Source organism: Tachysurus vachellii, chromosome 10 (genome assembly GCF_030014155.1).
Source record: "Tachysurus vachellii isolate PV-2020 chromosome 10, HZAU_Pvac_v1, whole genome shotgun sequence".
In the NCBI taxonomy this organism is placed as follows: Eukaryota; Metazoa; Chordata; class Actinopteri; order Siluriformes; family Bagridae; genus Tachysurus; species Tachysurus vachellii.
Window position 1 is genome coordinate 6670723 of NC_083469.1, and position 23300 is coordinate 6694022.

The 23300-nt window shown below is 42.7% G+C and overlaps 1 protein-coding gene across 5 annotated transcripts in view; it reads left to right on the forward strand.

The window, feature by feature from the left end:
• Positions 1-23300, forward strand: part of rps6ka1 (ribosomal protein S6 kinase a, polypeptide 1) — an 87290-nt gene that overhangs the window by 49495 nt on the left and 14495 nt on the right. For 2 of the 5 annotated variants that reach the window (XM_060879057.1, XM_060879058.1), the window contains exons 3-7: positions 2822-2875; positions 17445-17561; positions 18566-18647; positions 21778-21858; positions 22756-22835. In XM_060879057.1, the coding sequence (XP_060735040.1) occupies positions 2822-2875; positions 17445-17561; positions 18566-18647; positions 21778-21858; positions 22756-22835 (414 nt within the window). Of the gene's footprint in view, positions 1-2821; positions 2876-12458; positions 12762-17444; positions 17562-18565; positions 18648-21777; positions 21859-22755; positions 22836-23300 lie in introns of those variants that run through there. The other 3 variants (XM_060879059.1, XM_060879060.1, XM_060879056.1) reach the window with 2 other exon arrangements.

The window sequence follows — 23300 nt, forward strand, 5'->3', positions numbered from 1 at the left end:
CACAGAAACACACACACACACACACACACACACGTTTCTGACAGTAATGTCTCTTGGCTATGGACCCCAAATCTCTCACTCCATCCTTTCCATATTGTTACAATACAATCTGTGTGTTTGTGTGTGTGTGTTTGTGTGTGTGTGTTTAGATCCTGATATAAATGTATGCAGCAAGACAAAAGCATTGCTGTGTATAGTAATTTTACTGATACAGGAGTTCTCATATTCCAGCTGCATCAGTGTGGAAAGACACACACACACACACACACACACACACACACACACACACACACACACACACACACACACACACACGCACACACAGAGTCCCCAGTGCCTTATGTGCAAGTGTATGTGAGTGTGGGGGGGTTGGGGTGTGTGTGTTTGCTTTTATCAAGTATTTTGTCAGGATTTTTAGTTTAGGGAGTTTGTGGTACTTAGGGTGACGGGTCCTGAGGTTGGGGATCTGGGTACCAGTGTTAGGTTTGGGGGTAATGAGGTTAGGGGTCTGGGTACCAGTGTTAGGGTCTGGGGTAATGAGGTTGGGATCTGGGTACCAGTGTTAGGGTCTGGGGTAATGAGGTTAGGATCTGAGTATTAGTGTTAGGGTCTGGGGTAATGAAGTTAGGGATCTGGGTACCAGTGTTAGGGTTGGGGGTAATGAGGTTAGGGATCTGGGTACCAGTGTTAGGGTCTGGGGTAATGAGGTTAGGGATCTGGGTACCAGTGTTAGGGTTGGGGTACTAAAGGTATAGTTAAGAGTACTACTTTTTAGGTTAAGAATAATGAGCTGTTGGCTAACAAGCTGGAGTTGCTGAGTAACTGAGTTACTACTGAACTCAAGCTTAAATGTATTATCATTATTTCTACACTAATAACCTGTCAGTTAAAATAGATAGGAGGGGGGTGGGGTGGGGGTGAGGGTTGTTTGGCTGTGGGTGTTTCGTGGTCACTGGATGACTCGACTCATGAGTTAGAGTTTCCTTAGAAAGTTCTGTTATTTCTTTCCGCCTCACTCACCCATCTTCTCGCTCTTCTCTCTGACACAGTGTTAGCCATTTAGATTTGCATTTCCCCTTTTATTTCCCCTCGACTGTGTGTGTGTGTGTGTGTGTGTTTGTGTGTGAGAGAGAGAGAGAGAGAGTGAGAGAGAGCTGCGGATCTGTCATTGTCTGCAGCGCTTGGACATGTGGAGGCATATCTTCCGTACCAAACAGCGCATGCCTCAGGCAAGTTTACTCTGCTCTGTCCATCCACTTAGCAGCAGGAGGGAGAGAGGGAAAGACGAGTGAAACAGTATAAAGAGAGGATCAGGGCATGTAGATACACGTTTGTTCTACACTAGGAATCAGAGCTGTTTGTGATTTGTGTGTGTGGAGGAAGTCAGGACTGTAGTGTATCAGATGAAGGACAGGAGGCAAATGTAGCTGTTTTTTCTTTAACCTGAGATGTCACCTGTCTAATACTCACCACACCTCATTTCAACACACCGTAAAGTCCTCAGCTGGATGGATGAAGCACCCCAGCGAGCTCCTCACGCAGATCTGATCATGTTTCTGAGATGGGTATAGTGGTTGGATTGTTAGCGTTCTAGACGGGGACGAGTGTTAACGTTTATTTGCATTTCTAAAGTTTTGGTTTGAATCGGTTGACTTGTATAACGGGCACGTTTCGTTTTTCTTTATAGTTCCTTAACAAAGCGTGTTTGTTTTGCGTGTTCGAGAGGACTTCTGCGTTACTAACCATAGACGCTGTGGGTTAGAAGGATATTTATTACTATTTGAGGATTTTTAGGGATTAGTAGTTTTTGGTTTAGTGGCTGTTGGTGTTAAGGAATAATGATGTTTGGTAACTGTGAATATTCGGGATTAGTGACTGATGGTTGGGTTAGTAGTTGTAGAGGTGTTTGGTTTAGGGATTACTTAAAGTTGGTGTGAGGAATTGGCCATTGATTTGATAATTATCGATATCAGATATAAGTTTTGGTTTAATAAGATTTCACGTGAGGGATCAGTGTTAGTGAAATGTTAGTGTGTTAGTGACAGTGTGTGCTCTGACTGCTGGAAGTGTTTTATAAACAGGAAGAGTTTACACACAGACACACACACATCAGCTTATTCAGTCAATTGCAGCACAAGCGTTTGTACATCATTTTTCTCACAAAATTGTCTGCGCATTTTATTTGAAGTCAAACTCATGCGCTTGCACGCGAGTGTCGAAATAACAGAAGAAACACAGGAAGCGCTACCTTGAGCAAGTTGTACAGCGTCACACCTCTCGGTTTTTGTAACACGGCAGCTCACGATATTCCTCCTAAAAAGCAGAGCCGTAATCTCCCACTCCGGAAAAGTTTTCACTGTCATTTATTAAACCGATGAGAGATTCTCTGGATGTGATCAGAGTTCAAGCTGATCAACTGGAATCAGCTTATTTTATATATGACCACATTCAGATGGTTAATGCTTCAGTACATCACACGGAAATGACAGCGTTAAGCAGTATTTAACGTGGTCTGTAGTTTGGGACAGTTCTCAAAACGATGTTCTAGTAACTAGGCTGAATGGACGTGGATTTGGGACGGAGCACAGCTGACGCCTAGCTTAGAACAAGACCGTGAAAAAAGACAAGAAATTCTCACATGTTGAAACAAAGAAAACGGAAATAAGTGGTGAGGCAATAGCGGTCAGTGTCTTCCTGTGTGTGTGCGCGCGTGTGTGTGTGTGTGTGTGTGAGAGAGAGATAAAGTGAAACGATGAGTCCTGTCAGGATGCAGGCGGGATGTAAAAGCTGATTCTTTCTAACAGTGCCGTTCTTCCTCCAGAAAGCGTGTGACATCATGTGGGTGGAGAAGGACTTTGCCAATAGTAACAGGAAGGTAAGACCATACATGCAGTTCATGAGTGTGATAAGTGGTTTTAGCTTCATTTGCCAGCAACATTCATTTTTAACGTGTTAGAAAGAATCTTTTATAAGAATCAGCATCACGATTAATTTGACAGTGGAAATCATCTGAAGTTTTTTATTTTATTTTTAAGAGTGACCAGCAGAAAGATCTGGTCCATATTAATTATTGGGATGTGGTGATGCTGCACTTTCTCAATTTGCATTACTACAAATCTGACCCTCTAGTCTTTGATTGGCTAGTAGCTACATCGCGAGTTTGGCCTCGTCTAGCTCCGTCTACCTGAACGGAGTCGAGGCCTAAAGTCTGACACTCAGAGACAGTTCCTTGTGATTAGTGTGTTGAGTGTGTTTTATGTTGATACACATTATGTATCCAGTAACTCGTACAGACCTGTACTATATATAGAGTGCCGCACAGACAGCGTATTTATGTAGACCAACCCGGAAGTTAGCGTCCCCTTAGTCTGGTGCATACATCACACAAAATTAAAAGCACTTTCAAAGTCGTCATCTGATCAGTGTGTTGGATTCTACAGGATTTCTGGGAGACGTTTGTGTGTGTGTGTGTGTGTGTGTCTAAACGTGACACTGAACAAAATGAACTGTGATTGGTTGCTTTACATGTCAGTCAGACACCCTCATGGGCAGTCCTTGGCCAATACAATCTGCTGTGGAGTCCCAGACCTGTTGTCAGTGTGAAGCTCTGACTGTGTGAGACTATAGTCCCCCTCGTTCCGTGAACAAAAAGTCAATAAGATCTTTTTCCATTATAAATATATCATTTTTAACACATTTTGTTCATCACAATAAATTACAACACCAGAAGTATAACCAGCTATAAACCCACTACAACACAAGCTTGCATGACGTCAACATCACCACCACTGAGCTTTCGACACTTTCGGTCTTTCTTTACAAACATTGGCAATGATGAGGATCTACCTTGTGGATAAATGAAGACAGAGAAGACATGTTCTTCTTCTTCATCTTCTTCTTCATCTTCCTCTTCCTCTTCTTCTTCGACTGCTGTTAAGATGTAAAATGATCCAGGAGGCAGGGTCTTTATTTTTGTGCTTCTTCAAAATTTCTTTTATTTATTTATTTATTTATTTATTTATTTTTTTACCAATCTGAAGGTATACCTGTGTGTGAGTGTGTGTGTGTGTGTGTGTGTGTGTGTGTGTGTATTGTAAGAAAATAAAATGTAAGGAAAAAAAAAAGATGAGGCCGAAGAATTTACTGAAGAAGTAGTTGTTCATTCCAGCGTAGAAGTGACAAAATACATGAAGTACTTTGGATTCATCTGAATCAGTGAGAACACAGGACAATAACAGGACAGTAAGAACACAGGACAATAACAGGACAGTAAGAACACAGGACAATAACAGGACAGTAAGAACACAGGACAATAACAGGACAGTAAGAACACAGGACAATAACAGGACAGTAAGAACACAGGACAATAACAGGACAGTAAGAACACAGGACAATAACAGGACAGTAAGAACACAGGACAATAACAGGACAGTAAGAACACAGGACAATAACAGGACAGTGAGAACACAGGACAGTAAGAACACAGGACAATAACAGGACAGTAAGAACACAGGACAGTAAGAACACAGGACAATAACAGGACAGTAAGAACACAGGACAATAACAGGACAGTAAGAACACAGGACAATAACAGGACATAAGAACACAGGGCAATAACAGGACAGTAAGAACACAGGACAGTAAGAACACAGGACAATAACAGGACAGTAAGAACACAGGACAATAACAGGACAGTAAGAACACAGGACAGTAAGAACACAGGACTATAACAGGACAGTAAGAACACAGGACAGTAAGAACACAGGACAATAACAGGACAGTAAGAACACAGGACAGTAAGAACACAGGACAATAACAGGACAGTAAGAACACAGGACAGTAAGAACACAGGACAATAACAGGACAGTAAGAACACAGGACAATAACAGGACAGTAAGAACACAGGACAGTAAGAACACAGGACAATAACAGGACAGTAAGAACACAGGACAATAACAGGACAGTAAGAACACAGGACAATAACAGGACAGTAAGAACACAGGACAATAACAGGACAGTAAGAACACAGGACAATAACAGGACAGTAAGAACACAGGACAATAACAGGACATAAGAACACAGGGCAATAACAGGACAGTAAGAACACAGGACAGTAAGAACACAGGACAATAACAGGACAGTAAGAACACAGGACAGTAAGAACACAGGACAATAACAGGACAGTAAGAACACAGGACAATAACAGGACAGTAAGAACACAGGACAGTAAGAACACAGGACAATAACAGGACAGTAAGAACACAGGACAATAACAGGACAGTAAGAACACAGGACAATAACAGGACAGTAAGAACACAGGACAATAACAGGACAGTAAGAACACAGGACAATAACAGGACAGTAAGAACACAGGGCAATAACAGGACAGTAAGAACACAGGACAATAACAGGACAGTAAGAACACAGGACAATAACAGGACAGTAAGAACACAGGACAATAACAGGACAGTAAGAACACAGGACAATAACAGGACAGTAAGAACACAGGGCAATAACAGGACAGTAAGAACACAGGACAGTAAGAACACAGGACAATAACAGGACAGTAAGAACACAGGACAATAACAGGACAGTAAGAACACAGGACAATAACAGGACAGTAAGAACACAGGACAATAACAGGACAGTAAGAACACAGGACAATAACAGGACAGTAAGAACACAGGACAATAACAGGACAGTAAGAACACAGGACAATAACAGGACAGTAAGAACACAGGGCAATAACAGGACAGTAAGAACACAGGACAGTAAGAACACAGGACAATAACAGGACAGTAAGAACACAGGGCAATAACAGGACAGTAAGAACACAGGACAATAACAGGACAGTAAGAACACAGGACAATAACAGGACAGTAAGAACACAGGACAATAACAGGACAGTAAGAACACAGGACAATAACAGGACAGTAAGAACACAGGACAGTAAGAACACAGGACAATGACAGGACAGTAAGAACACAGGACAATAACAGGACAGTAAGAACACAGGGCAATAACAGGACAGTAAGAACACAGGAAAATAACAGGACAGTAAGAACACAGGACAATAACAGGACAGTAAGAACACAGGGCAATAACAGGACAGTAAGAACACAGGATAATAACAGGACAGTAAGAACACAGGACAATAACAGGACAGTAAGAACACAGGGCAATAACAGGACAGTAAGAACACAGGGCAATAACAGGACAGTAAGAACACAGGGCAATAACAGGACAGTAAGAACACAGGATAATAACAGGACAGTAAGAACACAGGACAGTAAGAACACAGGACAATAACAGGACAGTAAGAACACAGGGCAATAACAGGACAGTAAGAACACAGGACAGTAAGAACACAGGACAATAACAGGACAATAACAGGACAGTAAGAACACAGGACAATAACAGGACAGTAAGAACACAGGACAATAACAGGACAGTAAGAACACAGGACAATAACAGGACAGTAAGAACACAGGACAATAACAGGACAGTAAGAACACAGGACAATAACAGGACAGTAAGAACACAGGACAGTAAGAACACAGGACAATAACAGGACAGTAAGAACACAGGACAATAACAGGACAGTAAGAACACAGGGCAATAACAGGACAGTAAGAACACAGGATAATAACAGGACAGTAAGAACACAGGACAATAACAGGACAGTAAGAACACAGGACAATAACAGGACAGTAAGAACACAGGACAATAACAGGACAGTAAGAACACAGGACAATAACAGGACAGTAAGAACACAGGGCAATAACAGGACAGTAAGAACACAGGACAATAACAGGACAGTAAGAACACAGGACAATAACAGGACAGTAAGAACACAGGACAATAACAGGACAGTAAGAACACAGGACAATAACAGGACAGTAAGAACACAGGGCAATAACAGGACAGTAAGAACACAGGACAATAACAGGACAGTAAGAACACAGGACAATAACAGGACAGTAAGAACACAGGACAATAACAGGACAGTAAGAACACAGGACAATAACAGGACAGTAAGAACACAGGACAATAACAGGACAGTAAGACGACAGTTATATCACAGGACAGTAAGAACACAGGACAATAACAGGACAGTAAGAACACAGGACAATAACAGGACAGTAAGAACACAGGACAATAACAGGACAGTAAGAACACAGGACAATAACAGGACAGTAAGAACACAGGACAATAACAGGACAGTAAGAACACAGGACAATAACAGGACAGTAAGAACACAGGACAATAACAGGACAGTAAGAACACAGGACAATAACAGGACAGTAAGAACACAGGACAATAACAGGACAGTAAGAACACAGGACAATAACAGGACAGTAAGAACACAGGACAATAACAGGACAGTAAGAACACAGGACAATAACAGGACAGTAAGAACACAGGACAATAACAGGACAGTAAGAACACAGGACAATAACAGGACAGTAAGAACACAGGGCAATAACAGGACAGTAAGAACACAGGGCAATAACAGGACAGTAAGAACACAGGACAGTAAGAACACAGGACAATAACAGGACAGTAAGAACACAGGGCAATAACAGGACAGTAAGAACACAGGACAGTAAGAACACAGGACAATAACAGGACAGTAAGAACACAGGATAATAACAGGACAGTAAGAACACAGGACAATAACAGGACAGTAAGAACACAGGACAATAACAGGACAGTAAGAACACAGGACAATAACAGGACAGTAAGAACACAGGACAATAACAGGACAGTAAGAACACAGGACAGTAAGAACACAGGACAATAACAGGACAGTAAGAACACAGGACAATAACAGGACAGTAAGAACACAGGACAATAACAGGACAGTAAGAACACAGGGCAATAACAGGACAGTAAGAACACAGGATAATAACAGGACAGTAAGAACACAGGACAATAACAGGACAGTAAGAACACAGGACAATAACAGGACAGTAAGAACACAGGACAATAACAGGACAGTAAGAACACAGGACAATAACAGGACAGTAAGAACACAGGACAATAAGAACACAGGACAATAACAGGTCAGTAAGAACACAGGGCAATAACAGGACAGTAAGAACACAGGACAATAACAGGACAGTAAGAACACAGGACAATAAGAACACAGGGCAATAACAGGACAGTAAGAACACAGGACAATAACAGGACAGTAAGAACACAGGACAGTAAGAACACAGGACAATAACAGGACAGTAAGAACACAGGACAATAAGAACACAGGGCAATAACAGGACAGTAAGAACACAGGACAATAACAGGACAGTAAGAACACAGGACAGTAAGAACACAGGACAATAACAGGACAGTAAGAACACAGGACAATAAGAACACAGGGCAATAACAGGACAGTAAGAACACAGGACAATAACAGGACAGTAAGAACACAGGACAATAAGAACACAGGACAATAACAGGACAGTAAGAACACAGGACAATAAGAACACAGGACAATAACAGGTCAGTAAGAACACAGGGCAATAACAGGACAGTAAGAACACAGGACAATAACAGGACAGTAAGAACACAGGGCAATAACAGGACAGTAAGAACACAGGACAATAACAGGACAGTAAGAACACAGGACAATAACAGGACAGTAAGAACACAGGACAATAACAGGACAGTAAGCATTTTCTACTGTTTTTCCTCTTTGTAGTTTAGATTTGAATGTGTATTGAGTGTAAGAACTGAGTGTCTCCCAAATGGCTGCGTCACACATCATCATCCAGACAAACTCAAATTCACTTTATTTGTATAGACCTTTAAACAATTCCCTTTGTCTCAAAACAGCTTTACAGAAGTACAGAAACAAGAGAGAGAAAAATAAATATATATAAGAAGAAGAAGAAAAGAAAAAATAAGAAGAAAAATAAATACAATTAAAGTTTAAAATTAATTTAAAAATAAACATTTTAAATACTCTATATATCTATCCCTATCCCTAATGGTCAAGCCAGAGGTGACGGAGACAAGGAATAACTCCCTGAGATGATATAAGGAAGAAACCTTGAGAGGAACCAGACTCAGAAGAGAACCTCATCCTCATTTGGGTGACACTGGACATAATGTCCTTACTACAACTGTTTATAATAGTGCAACCGAGAGCTCCTGAGGAACTAAAGGGTCAGAACAAGTTCTAAGTTCACCACAGACCCAAAACTAAATCCTTTCTCTCAAAGTCTTCAAATGATTGCTGATAAAGACCAGACCATACAGCTGACTGACACAACAATGGTTCAAAGAAGGCATGACCGTCTCCGGGCGGCTCCATCTACAACAATCCCATGAGTCACCTTGCAGATCAATAGCTGGCAGAATGCACACGGGGCAATGAGACTCCAAGCAGGGGTAGAACATCAGGAAGTAGCTCTGTAAGAAGAGACGATCAGACTAGGAACCCTAGGAGTACGGGAGTGGCATACATAGCGAGAGAGAGAGACAAAGGGACGGAGAGAGAGAGCGAGACAAAGAGACAGACAGAGAGAGAGAGAAAGAGACTGACAGAGACAGAAAAAGGGAAAGAGAGACAGAGAGAGGTACGGAGAGAGAGAAAGAGACAGAGAGACTGACAGAGAGAGAGAGAAAGAGACTGACAGAGAGAGAGACAAAGAGACGGACAGAGAGAGACAAAGAGACGGACAGAGAGAGACAAAGAGACGGACAGAGAGAGACAAAGAGACGGACAGAGCGAGAGAGAGAGAGACTGACAGAGCGAGAGAGAGAGACAGAGCGAGAGACAAAGAGACGGACAGAGACAGAGACGGACAGAGCGAGAGACAAAGAGACGGACAGAGCGAGAGACAAAGAGACGGACAGAGCGAGACAAAGAGACAGAGAGAGAGACAAAGAGACTGACAGAGAGAGACAAAGAGACTGACAGAGAGAGAGAGAGACTGACAGAGAGAGAGAGAGAGAGACAAAGAGACGGACAGAGAGAGACAAAGAGACGGACAGAGAGAGACAAAGAGACGGACAGAGAGAGACAAAGAGACGGACAGAGAGAGACAAAGAGACGGACAGAGAGAGACAAAGAGACGGACAGAGAGAGACAAAGAGACTGACAGAGAGAGAGAGAGAGAAAGAGACGGACAGAGAGAGACAAAGAGACGGACAGAGCGAGAGAGAGAGAGACGGACAGAGCGAGAGAGAGAGACAGAGCGAGAGACAAAGAGACGGACAGAGCGAGAGACAAAGAGACGGACAGAGCGAGAGACAAAGAGACGGACAGAGCGAGACAAAGAGACGGACAGAGCGAGACAAAGAGACGGACAGAGCGAGACAAAGAGAGAGACAAAGAGACTGACAGAGAGAGACAAAGAGACTGACAGAGAGACAGAGACGGACAGAGAGAGACAGAGACTGACAGAGAGAGACAAAGAGACAGAGAGAGAGAGAGACTGACAGAGAGAGAGAGAGACAAAGAGACGGACAGAGAGAGACAAAGAGACGGACAGAGAGAGACAAAGAGACGGACAGAGAGAGACAAAGAGACTGACAGAGAGAGAGAGAGAGAGAGACAAAGAGACGGACAGAGAGAGACAAAGAGACGGACAGAGCGAGAGAGAGAGAGACGGACAGAGCGAGACAAAGAGACGGACAGAGAGAGACAAAGAGACGGACAGAGAGAGACAAAGAGACGGACAGAGAGAGACAAAGAGACGGACAGAGAGAGACAAAGAGACGGACAGAGAGAGACAAAGAGACTGACAGAGAGAGACAAAGAGACTGACAGAAAGAGAGAGAGAGAGAGAGAGAGAGAGAGAGAGAGACAAAGAGACGGACAGAGAGAGACAGAGACGGACAGAGAGAGACAAAGAGACGGACAGAGAGAGACAAAGAGACGGACAGAAAGAGAGCGAGAGAGAGAGAGACAAAGAGACGGACAGAGAGAGACAAAGAGACGGACAGAGAGAGACAAAGAGACGGACAGAGAGAGACAGAGAGACGGACAGAGAGAGACAGAGAGACTGACAGAGAGAGACAGAGAGACTGACAGAGAGAGACAAAGAGACGGACAAAAAAAACCTTTTTTTGGGGCAGTGGTTTATCAGGCAGTTAAAGCTCTGGGTTGTTGATCGAAGGATCAGGGTTCAAGCCCCAGCACTGCCAAGCTGACACTATTGGGCCCTTGAGCAAGGCCCCTTAACCCTCTCTGCTCCAGGAGCGCTGTATCCTGTCTGACCCTAAGACCCAAGAGTGACGACGCGGTGTAGCTGTTGTAAGTAAATAAAAGGATAAAGGCATCAAAGATCTTAATGAAGACGTTTATTCAGCTTCATCGGGCTCGAGAAGATGGCAGGACAAATCCCGCTCCACACTTGCTAATCACGGTCATGTATTCCCTTTGTTGAGTCACGGTCCTTGTTGTCCTGCCGTAGTTTACGTACTAATAATTAATTACAGTTATTTATTTAGTGTTGTAAACATGATATTTTAGCCTTTTAGGAAGGACTTTCTGACGTGTATGTTGAAGTGGAATCTGTGTTGAGGCAGTGTGTCATGTCTTCAGTATGGAAAACATCTCCACCGGCTCATAGGAGCTCAAATGGGGTTTAAGCCTCTGGGTTGTTGTTTGGAGGATCAGGGTTCAAGCCCCAGAACTGCCAAGCTGCCGCTACTGTTGGGCCCTTGAGCAAGGCCCTTAACCCTCACTCCAGGGACACTGTATCAGAGCTGATCCTGTGCTCTGACCCCCAACCTCCAAAGTTAGGATATGTGAAGGAAGAATTTCACTGTGCTGTAATGTATATGTGACAAAATAAAGACTTCTGTTCTGTTCTACAGTTCACAATGTGTCAAAAGCTGGTGTGAAAGAAAGTGTGAGTGACTGCGATGCCTCACAAATGCCTTTTTTCCTCCATCATCAGTCGTTCATTTGTGAAACCTGCTGAACCTACAGTGGTGTGTGTGTGTGTGTGTGGGTTCCTGTTGTTGTACAGATATTGTTCTGTGTTCTTTTTGTGTTGTGAGTTTGTGCACTGTGTGTAGTTGTGTTGGTGTTCTGTGTGCGGTTTGTGTGTCTGGTGTGTTGGCAAGAAGTTGTAGTGCACTACACACTCATACGCCGGACAAAGAGCTAGGGTTCACCACTGAGCAAAGCATTATGGGAGAGCATTTATTTTACCTTCTTTATTATCAGCCTCACTGCATTTGGGACACAGCCAAGTTTGTGGGTTTCACTTTTCTCTTTCTTGTGTTTTTTTTATATATACTGTATATATTTCTCTTCTTTCTTTCTCTCTCTCTCTCTCTCTCTCTCTCTCTCTCTCTCTGTCTCTCTCTCTCTCTCTCTCTCTCTCTCTCTCTCTCTCTCTCTCTCTCTCTCTCTCTCTCTCTCTCTCTCTCTCTCTCTCTCTCTCTCTCTCTGTTCCTTCCTGTTCCACTTCCGCTTATATCGTTCACTTTTGGCTCACATGCATTCTCATAGACAAACCCTCACACACACACACCCTCAGGCACTCAGATGGCTTTACAGCAGGTTGATCAGGGCGATGGAGAGATTCCCGGACTAGCAGAGAGATGACGAGATGGAGGGAGAAAAAGAGAAAAGGAAGTTCAGCTTGAGGCAGCTACTGACTCTCTACCTGTTTAAGAGACATCAGAATAAAGCGCTAGCGACGGTCGCGAACGCCGCTGGTCCAAGAAGCGAAACTAGCAGCAATAAAAGCTCGATAGAGACAAGCACAGCATCCGCAAAGGAGCAGAGACAGTGGACGGTCAGTACACACACTCACACACACAGGTGCTGTGGAGACGGCTCTCAATTGCTCTCAGCTTCCACTTTAAAGCTGATTTGTTACGACGAGAAATTTTTATTATTCCTCACCTGAAATGAGTCAATGTAGAGGAAATTCTTTTTTTTTTCTCTTGGATAAGAATGTTGAATGTGTGAACTGTGTGTTTGGTTGCTGCGTTGAGCTTTGACAGTGTGTGTGTTTTCTGTGTCAGCACTAAAAACACACAGTGTTTATCCTTTTTGGTTCAGCTGACATTTAGCTGAGGAGTCAACTGTTTAAATGACTGTAACACTGTTCATGGTAACACACACACACACACACACACACTGTGATCGACGTGCCACCTGTTACAGTACTATGATAGTGATATATGATGACAATAGGACATCTACTTCACCTGACTCATGGATTCTTACTGATGCATCATAATTATGACAGTGTTATTACAGACTATATCATCTGTTACTGTCTGTACATGTGAAGTTTGTTCTCTCTGTCTCTCTCTCTCTCTCTCTCTCTCTCTCTCTCTCTCTCTCTCTCTCTGCCTCTCTCTCTCTCTTTCTGCCCCTCTCTCTCTCTGCCTCTCTCTCTCTCTCTCTCTCTCTCTCTCCCTCTGCCCATCTCTCTTTCTGTCTCTCTCTCGCTCTCTCTCTCTTTCTGTCTCTCTCTCTCTCTCTCTCGCCTTCTCTTTCTCTCTCTCTCTCTCGCTCACTCTCTCGCTCACTCTATCGCTCTCTCTCTGGCCTCTCGCACTGTAGCCTGTGTCCTGTAGCCTGTGTCCTGTAGCCTGTGTCCTGTAGCCTGTGTCCTGTAGCCTGTGTCCTCAAGATGCTCAGTTAGAGCACATTTAGTCACCAGCCAGTGAGACGCGCACAAAATACTTTGTTGTTTTTTTTTACGTTCTAACTCGATGATCACTTTCTTTCATCACTTCTTTCTCTTTTATTTATTTATTTATTTATTTTAAATGAAATAGACTTATGATTTCTACGTCTCTAAATTTTCCTACATCTACATTTATTCACACGTATTAAATACACTTATTTATGCTTCTTTATTAAAAACACATACACAAGCACTGAAAGCTTTCTGGATGTCAGAAAGTCGTGCGGCGTCACATAAGTGATTAAACCACAGGAACAGTTCCTAGTTACAACCAGCACATCTCCTTATGCACAGACTTCTGTACTATACAATGACAAAGTTTTGTGTGTCTATCTGTTCGTCTGTCTGTCTCTCTCAGTCTGTCCCTATCAGCCAGTCGGTATGTCTGTCTGTCTATCTATATCTGTCTCTCTCTCTCTCTCTCTCTGTTTGTCTTTCTGTCTGTCTAGTTTTATGCACTGCAATATTTCACACACTTGAAGACACATAAACACACACATTTTCACTAGGGTTACATATGCGCGAGTGGGCAGGATGGGCGAGTGGGCAGGATGGGCGAGTGGGCGGGATGGGCGAGTGGGCGGGACGGGCGAGTGGGCCGGGCAAGCGATAGATCGGACAAAAGAACTCTTTAAACTGTGTCCTGTGGAGGTGACCCTTGCTTTCACACACGGTCTGTGTAAATTAAATGTAGGTTATTTTTAAGTTTCTTCTCCACACACACAATGTGACCTAAACAAATCTCTACAATCTGACCCAAACTACCGACTTTACTCTGCATCTGCTTGTTCTCCGGCTGTTAGAGATCTGTCTTTACTTTCATTCTTCCCTGTGGTTTATACCACCGTGCTGTAAACTGTTGCTTTAATCAAACGAGTGTGTGTGTTTAGATTTACTCTTTATTCTTTATAATTAAGATAAGATTTATTTAGAATAAAGTCTATATATATTTAATGAGAACCTTTTATTTTTTTTATTTATTTTTTATTTTTTTTGCACTTACCAACGCACAGTTTAGTCGTAATGTAGGATTTTGTGTTGTTTCTATGGCGATATGCATGAATAAAGTTCAGTGAAAGGAAGGATGTGAAGCATTTTATTTTGCTCTTTGATCCGATTTGATTTACTAAACACTGACCTGTGTGTTCAGGAACCATGTGTTTAGTTAAAGTGCCTTTTTTTTTTTTTTTTTTTCTTTCTGCTTAGTAATTGTGTATCAGATGAGATTTTTCTTTCAAAATGTATCAGAAATGCAGACATTTTTAACCTATAAGGAACTTAAAAAAAAAAAAGGCTAAACCCTCACATCACTGTATTGAAGACTTGATCTGATATTTCTTCTCTTCAGACTCGGTGTATTTTGAGCTGCGAGTTCCTGCTGTGGTTTTAATATCAGTAAACTAGTGGTGCGTTTTGTTTCCCATAACCGTTCTGTGAGGTGGGGTTCCTCCGCCCTTTGTTTTTTTTTTTTTTTTTTTTTTTGCTCTTTGTTGATGGTGAGAACTAATGAACAATGTGTGAAGCGCAGCTGGGTGGTGTTTTTGTTCTCCTTCTGAACTTGATGCACGAGTCGACGGCACTACGAGGAATCCCAGTATGAATGTAGAAGCATCAAAAACACTCGGTCGCCAGGTCGAATTATCGTACGCAGGATAAAATGCCGCTGCGGTTTCATGAAGGAGAACACTGAATCACATCGAAAGTCTGACGATATTGTCATCAGGTCTGTTTCTGTTCGTCGCCACAAATTTGCTGATAGTCGAAGACAATGCAGATTGTTAAAGAAAGATATTGCGTCATGGAAAAGCTTTCATGAAGAGCAAAGGATGTCCACATACACAGATCGCTCACCGTGCTGCTTTCACACACATTGTCTGAAAACGCCAAGCAACCAAATGAGTCTTCATCAGCATCAACCTTCTCATCTCACATGTTCAGGTTTTGCCTAGAAGGCTAACATCTAACATTCCGAGCTCACGCATGACACGGAGTCAGAGGCTCTACTGTACGTTGTTTATCCATAAATGTTGATCAGTGGCTTTTTTATCCTCTATCTTTTACCCTCACGCATACAAACCATTTGAAAATGATGCCAAGTGATTTAAAAAAAGTGAAAGTGACAAAGTGACATACGGCTAAGTACGGTGACCCATACACAGAATTTGTTCTCTGTGTTTAACCCATCCAAAGTGCACACACACAGCAGTGAGCACACGCACACACACCGTGAACACACACCCGGAGCAGTGGGCAGCCATTTATTCTGAGGCGCCCGGGGAGCAGTTGGAGGGGGGTTCGGTGCCTTGCTCAAGGGCACCTCAGACGTGGTATTGCGGGCCCGAGACTCGAACACACAACCTTAGGGTTAAGAGTCAGACTCTCTAACCATTAGGCCACGACTTTAAGTGTATTATTTGGCTGAGAGAATGTGTTTGGAAGACCACAGTTCTGCTAAATGACTCTCGCAGCCAGAACTTCACTGCACCCACATCTCTGTCTGTTCATAGAGAAAATCTGTCTGAAGCCTGGAAACTGGTGAGAAGTCTGCAGATATACCTGGCTCTCTCTCTCTCACACACACACACACACACACACACACACACACACACACTGTTTAAGTTGTACGCATTCCATTTCACTTAGTTTACACTTATGAAATTCTCCAGAAATTCTCCAGAATTACTCTATGTTTATTATCATCAGACATCATCATATTTTTTATTACATTCTTGTTGCATCGTAGGATGAATGACACACAAACAAAACACAAACGTTTTCATGCGTCGCGTAGATTGTGTACGTCAGACTGCGTTTACGTGACCGATAACGAAGCTCAGGTTTATTTTTCTGTGAACCAAAATAACGGTGACGTTCAGCCGACAGAAGAGATCGTATTTAGATGCTGATTTAGAATTATGTGGATATGAAGTAAACGTGCTCTGGGAAAACTGCTGAACTGTTTGTGTGTGTGTGTGTGTGTGTGTGTGTGTGTGGGTGGACATCGGAAGCCAAGTTAGGTTCAAGGAGTTAAATAAATAAATGACTAAATGAATGAATGAATGAATGGCTGCCATGTTGTTGTACTTGACCTACATACCCAGTGAAAGCCAGAGCTCAATACTGACTTATACTGAGAGATGAAACTTTTAGTGTGCACTCAGTTCGTGTGGGGGAAGTGATAGCTTAGTGGTTAATCCCAGGTCCACCAAGCTGCCACTGCTGCTGGGCCCCTGAGCAAGGCCCTTAATCCTTAACTGCCATAAATGTTCCAAGCTGCCACTGCTGCTGGGCCCCTGAGCAAGGCCCTTAATCCTTAACTGCCATAAATGTAATGTAAAACGCAGTTATTTGGGGGATGTGGTAGACTGATGTTGGACTGTTGAGCAGAAGGGTGTGAGTTTGAATCCCAGGTCCACCAAGCTGCCACTGCTGCTGGGCCCCTGAGCAAGGCCCTTAATCCTTAACTGCCATAAATGTAATGTAAAACGCAGTTATTTGGGGGATGTGGTAGACTGATGTTGGACTGTTGAGCAGAAGGGTGTGAGTTTGAATCCCAGGTCCTCCAAGCTGCCACTGCTGCTGGGCCCCTGAGCAAGGCCCTTAACCCTCAGTTGCTCAGATGTATAAAACAACGTATGTAAATTGTAAGGCGCTCTGGATAAGGGCATCATGGATGAGTGTAAAAGTGGCGGTTTGTAGCCGAGGCAGGTGTACAGAAGGGCACAGTTTAAGCGTCCTGAACCTTAACGCGTGCTGTGTTTCTGCTTTCTGTCACAGGACGATGATGTCATCAAAGAGATCAACATTACGCACGTGGTTAAAGAAGGGTCCGAGAAGGCAGACCCCTCTCAGTTCGAACTGCTCAAAGTGCTTGGACAGGGCTCCTTCGGAAAGGTGAGCGCACGCACACACACACACACACACGCGCGCACACACACAACCTTTGCTTTGAGCTTATTATTTATGTAAATGTATGCAACTCAGTTCTGATTTATTTATATACAGCTTTTAACAATAGATCCTGTCACAAAGCAGCTTTATAGAAACATGGATGTACACATGCCTGCCACTTTATTAGGAACACCTTTACACCACCTCCGTCATGCCATTATTACATCCGTACAGCAGTGAACATCGTCACCAAGCAGCTTTACATACATCTATAAATTCAGCATGTACATTTTTCATTTATAAACGTTTTCCTAATGAGCAAGCCAGAAGAGACAAGAACCACCAGAGAGTGTGATTTATAAATGGTTTCCTTTCTATAACTGCGTGCTATCTGGTCATAAAGAGCCAGGAAATTCTAGTTTTAATGTGAAGTTCCGAACTGTTCACTGATGAAGTTTTCATATTAGACATCCGTTTGTCTCTGGCATGGCTGATGGTGCAAGATGAGCTGCTTTTAGTGTTTTAGAAACTACTGATCTCCTGGGAGTTTCTCACACAGAGAGAACGATGCAAAAATAAAACCATAAACACGCCCAGTACGTGACACATCTGTGGGTGGAAACGCCTCAACGATGAGAGCGAGCCGAAGAGAACGGGCAGAGAAGTTTGAGTTGACAGGAAGGTTTGAGTAAATTACGTCGAACCAACGTGATGAACAGAAAAGCATGTCAGAACACACCCTCTATCTCCCTCATCAAACACCACCAGGATCTGAGGAGATCTGGGGATGAGCACCGACTCACACAGATGATGTTTCTGACCTTCATATATCTTTTGATGAGTGTGTGTAAAACGGACACACAACACACACACACATCTCTTAGAGAGTGATGAAGTTCCAGACATGGATTGCAGTTTAAAAGAAATAAGCAGAGGCACAAACTTCTGAAATGAATTGAGATTAAACTGACATGAATGAGAGACAGTGAAGATTATTGTTATTTCAGGTGTTTCTGGTTCGGAAGGTGACGCCACCTGACAACAATCAGCTCTATGCCATGAAAGTTCTTAAGAAGGCCACACTTAAAGGTACACACACACACACACACACACACACACACACACACACACACACACACACACACACACACACACACACACACACACACACACACAGCTTGTGAAGGCAGCTGTAAATATGCCAGTGGCTAAACATGTACACTTTTACCACATTGAAACACACATTCATATCAGTGCATATGAATACACACACACACACACACTCACTCTCTCTCTCTCTCCCTCTCTCTTCCTCTCTCTTTCTCTTCCTCTCTCTCTCTTCCTCTCTCTCTCTTTCTCTCTCTTCCTCTCTCTCTCTCTCTCTCTCTCTCTCTCTCTCTCTCTCTCTCTCTCTCTCTCTCTCTCTCTCACTCTCTCTCTCTCTCTCTCTCTCTCTCTCTCTCTCTCTCTCTCTCTCTCTCTTCCTCTCTCTCTCTCTCTCTCTCTTCCTCTCTCTCTCTCTCTCTCTCTCTCTTCCTCTCTCTCTCTCTCCCTCTCTCCCTCTCACTCTCACTCTCTCTCTCTCTGCAATCATGTTCAGTGAGAACTGTAGCTGCATTCACTGTTTCAGGTTGTTTACTTGGAGAATGCTGTGGTGTGTGTGTGTGCGTGTGTGTGCGCGCATGTGGTTTGGCCTCTGCACTAAGCATTGAACCTCCTTAACCTCATTTTTCTTCCTTTATTTTCGCTTATTTGTTTTCTTCATTTATTTGTTCTTTTCTTCTCTGTGCTGCTTGTGAGTTTGTTTCTTTCACTCTTTCCTGCTTTTTTGCATTGCGGTTCAGTTGCAGCTGCAAGCCCTGACCTCAACCACACACACACACACACACACACACACACACCTTTTTTTTTTTTAACTTCCAGTGAACTTAATTATTTTTTTATTATTTATATTCTAAACTTATTTTTTATTTTTAAAGCTTTTACTGCATTCAGTACTTTGTGCGTTTGTCACAGAAACCGCAGCGGGTGAAACAATTGGTGCTGCTTCAGGAAAATAATTGCCATTATGCCGCCTCATAATACAACTACTTTTGTCCCTGATATTTGCATCCAGCTCAGGTTTCTGTTTCCTGCACGTCCTCCTTTACTTCCTGCTCTTCGTTTTGTCTTTCTGTTTATTTCTGATGTCCTGATGGCCGCCTCAGACTCGAGTCTTCTGAGCGTTCTCTAATTCCACACAGTGTATAAGTCCGGACTCATGCTGCCTTCATCCATTCATCCTTTAATTAAAGCTTTAGACTTCTTCCTATTCCAGTCAGTAAAACACACTCCTAGCTTCCACGGCTAGTCGTCACTCCTGTCTCGTTTAGTCTGGACGTTTGAGTCAAAGGAACTGAAATGACTGGTTTGTAGTTGAACAAATACACAATCAGCACCTGGCTGTCTGCTTTCTCTTCAGATTTGGTTGATTGACTGGATATAAGCTCCATGAGAGGAAATCTTGAGTGTCGTTATGAACACCAGCAGTTTATTAAGCACTGATCACGTGCGCTTGCTAACAGACGTGGTGTAGATCAGATGAACTTTTTGATCTATTCAGGACTCATTGTGTCCTGTCATGATGTTTGGCACAATAACAACTCTATAACGGTTTCTACAATGAAGTAGTGACTTCACTCACAACCGTTAGTCAGAAGTATCGGGGACACAGTCGACTGCGCCGCACTCGAGCCGGTCGTCTAATTAACATACGTTTACATTTCAGCTGTAAATACATCGGTAGGGAATTTATTTGTTGTTAGTTTTTTCTGACTTTAAATTGTTTACGCTCACTTTACTAAAGGCACTGGAACAAAAAAAAAGTGAGTCTGACTAAAGATGTACACGTGAAAGCTTGCGTGCGAAATTCCGTGCGATTTCCTCACATAAGCGAGGCTTTCGATCGAGTTGTTGGAAAACGAAACCGATATTAAGACTAATGAGATTTCACCGTGATGTATCTGTGATCTCTAAATGGGGTTGTTTCTTTTTTCCTTTGTGAGGTTTGCTCTGAATGCTGTAACTTTATTCTTTGTATAATTATATCTGACAAACATTTCAGCCTAAAGTGTTTTTTTATATATATATATATATATATATATATATATATATATATATATATATATATATATATATATATATATATATAATTTTTATTTATAATCTTTATTTATAATCTATAAATATAATCTTTACAGCTCCCTAAAAACATACTGCTAAATGTGTGTGTGTGAGTGTGAGTGAGTGTGTGAGTGAGTGTGAGTGTGTGTGTGTGAGTGTGTGTGTGAGAGTGTGTGTGAGAGTGTGTGTGTGTGTGTGTGTGAGAGTGTGTGTGTGTGAGGGTGGGTGAGGGAGTGTGTGTGTGAGGGAGTGTGTGTGTGAGGGGGTGTGTCTGTGTGTACACGTGTGTGTGTGTGTCCGTGTGTGAAATAATGGATTAAATTAAACAGCAGCATGTTTCTAAATCTACAAGTTTAAATATCAATCTTTCAGCCTCAGGTCAACATTTTTCCTTTTAACAAACACATTCACTAAGGTGAAGTTAGAGGTGTGTAATACACACGCTAGTTCCCCTTGCTAACGTTACAGTGATGATTGCGCATGTCCGCTAGCGTGTTATATGTCAGATCGTTTCACACCTGTCTCCCGAGAGCACATGATCACACGTCAGGGGAAATCCCTGAGCCATGCACAGTTCTCCCTGTCAGGTCAGGGCTCGCCGTGTGATTCACGTAGTTCAGACGGATCCTGATCCAGATATGACTCACTGTCTCAAACTCCGTCGCCTGCTCTACATTTCTCATCTACAGTAAAAATAGCACTTATTACAGGTCTTATTACAACTCAACACGTTTAGTAAGATACACAGACTGATGTTCAGAGCTCTACACAGGATTAACGTAGGAAGCCGTTCACAAAGAACACACACACCACATTACACACACAGGGTCAAAATGGTTCCACACATTCAGTAGAGTCTTTAAGTTTTAGTCTTTAGGTCAGATCCTGAGATGAACTCGATTGATTTGCTGCTTCAGCTGTCACTCAGTGATGGACAGTGTTCACTTTCTGTTTGTTAGTACAATGTCAGCTGAGTTTTCCTGGGTTTTACATGTTATTCCACCAATGATTTAAACGACTTTTGTCTTCCATCTTTCTCTCTTATTTACGTGAACAGTGCGAGATCGAGTCCGGACTAAAATGGAGAGAAACATCCTGGCAGATGTCAATCACCCGTTTATAGTCAAACTGCACTATGGTGAGTCAAAGCAAACTCTCTCTCTTCCTCCCTCTCTCTCTCTCTCTCTTAAATTTTCTCTCACTCACACTCTCTCATTCACTCTCTTATACACTCTCTGTCTCTCCCTCTCTCCGTCTCTCTCTCTCTCTCTCACTCACTCTCTCATTCACTCTCTTATACACTCTCTCTGTCTCTGTCTCACACTCTCACTCTGTCTCTCACTCTCTGTCTCTGTCTCTCACTCTCTGTCTCTGTCTCTCACTCTCTGTCTCTGTCTCTCACTCTCTCTCTCACTCTCTCTCTCTGTCTCCCTCCCTCCGTCTCTCTCTCTCTCTCACACACACACTCTTGCATTTTCTCTCTCTCACTCACTCTCTTATACACTCTCTCTGTCTCTGTCTCTCTCTCTCTCTCTCTCTCTCTCTCTCTCTCTCTCTCTCTCTCTTTTCTCATGCCATGATTTACCCCTCAGACTTTTGGGTTGGAGAGATTTTGCTGTATTTTGATTGTTTCGTCTCTCAGGTTTGGAGATAGTTTTGTGACCCTGATAATAAAATCAGAAATGTAATTATTTGCTGTGAATAAGTTAGATATTTTAGTGTTAAATGAAAATGGAGGAATGGATTGTTGGATGGATAGACGGACGGAAAGAAGAATTGAATCAAATGTTTCATGGGTGGAGGATTTGAGGCTGGACAGATAAATGGAGTTGTTAGATAGGTAGATGAATAGACAGATCAATAGATGCACTGTTAGAGGGGTAATAGTATAGACGAAATGATGTATATAAGGAAACCTGGAGGAATGATACATGGTTAGCTTGGACTAAAAGCCATCATAGGTCTTTTGTGTTTTTAGCATAATCTGATTTGTGTGTGTGTGTGTGTGTGTGTGTGTGTGTGTGTGTGTGTGTAGCCTTTCAGACAGAGGGGAAGTTGTATTTGATTCTGGATTTTCTGCGGGGAGGTGATCTCTTCACCAGACTGTCAAAAGAGGTACTCTCTCTCTCTCACTCAGACACACACACACACACACACACACACACACACACACACACACACACACACACAGGAGTTAATAAGGAGTTACTCAATACTATTGGGAAAACGACTCAGCTAAGATCTCAGGGTAAAGTTGTGGATCTTAATCCAAAGAACAGCGTCCATGCAAGGAAGGATGTGGTAGCATCATCATATTATGGTGTTTTACAGAAACTGGTGCACTTCAGATAATAGATGGTATTATGCAGAAGAAAGGTGACAGATTACTGAAAAGAAAAAAAAAAACAACTCAAGACATCATCCAGAAAGATAAAACTTCAACTGGCTCACAGCTGGATTTTCTAGCATTATCTTAAACATACCTTTTGTCTGCATTAAAAGTGAAAGGAGGCCCACAAACCTGACTGAGATACAAACGCTCTGGGGCAGAATTGAGAAGCTTGTGGAAGGCAATTAAGC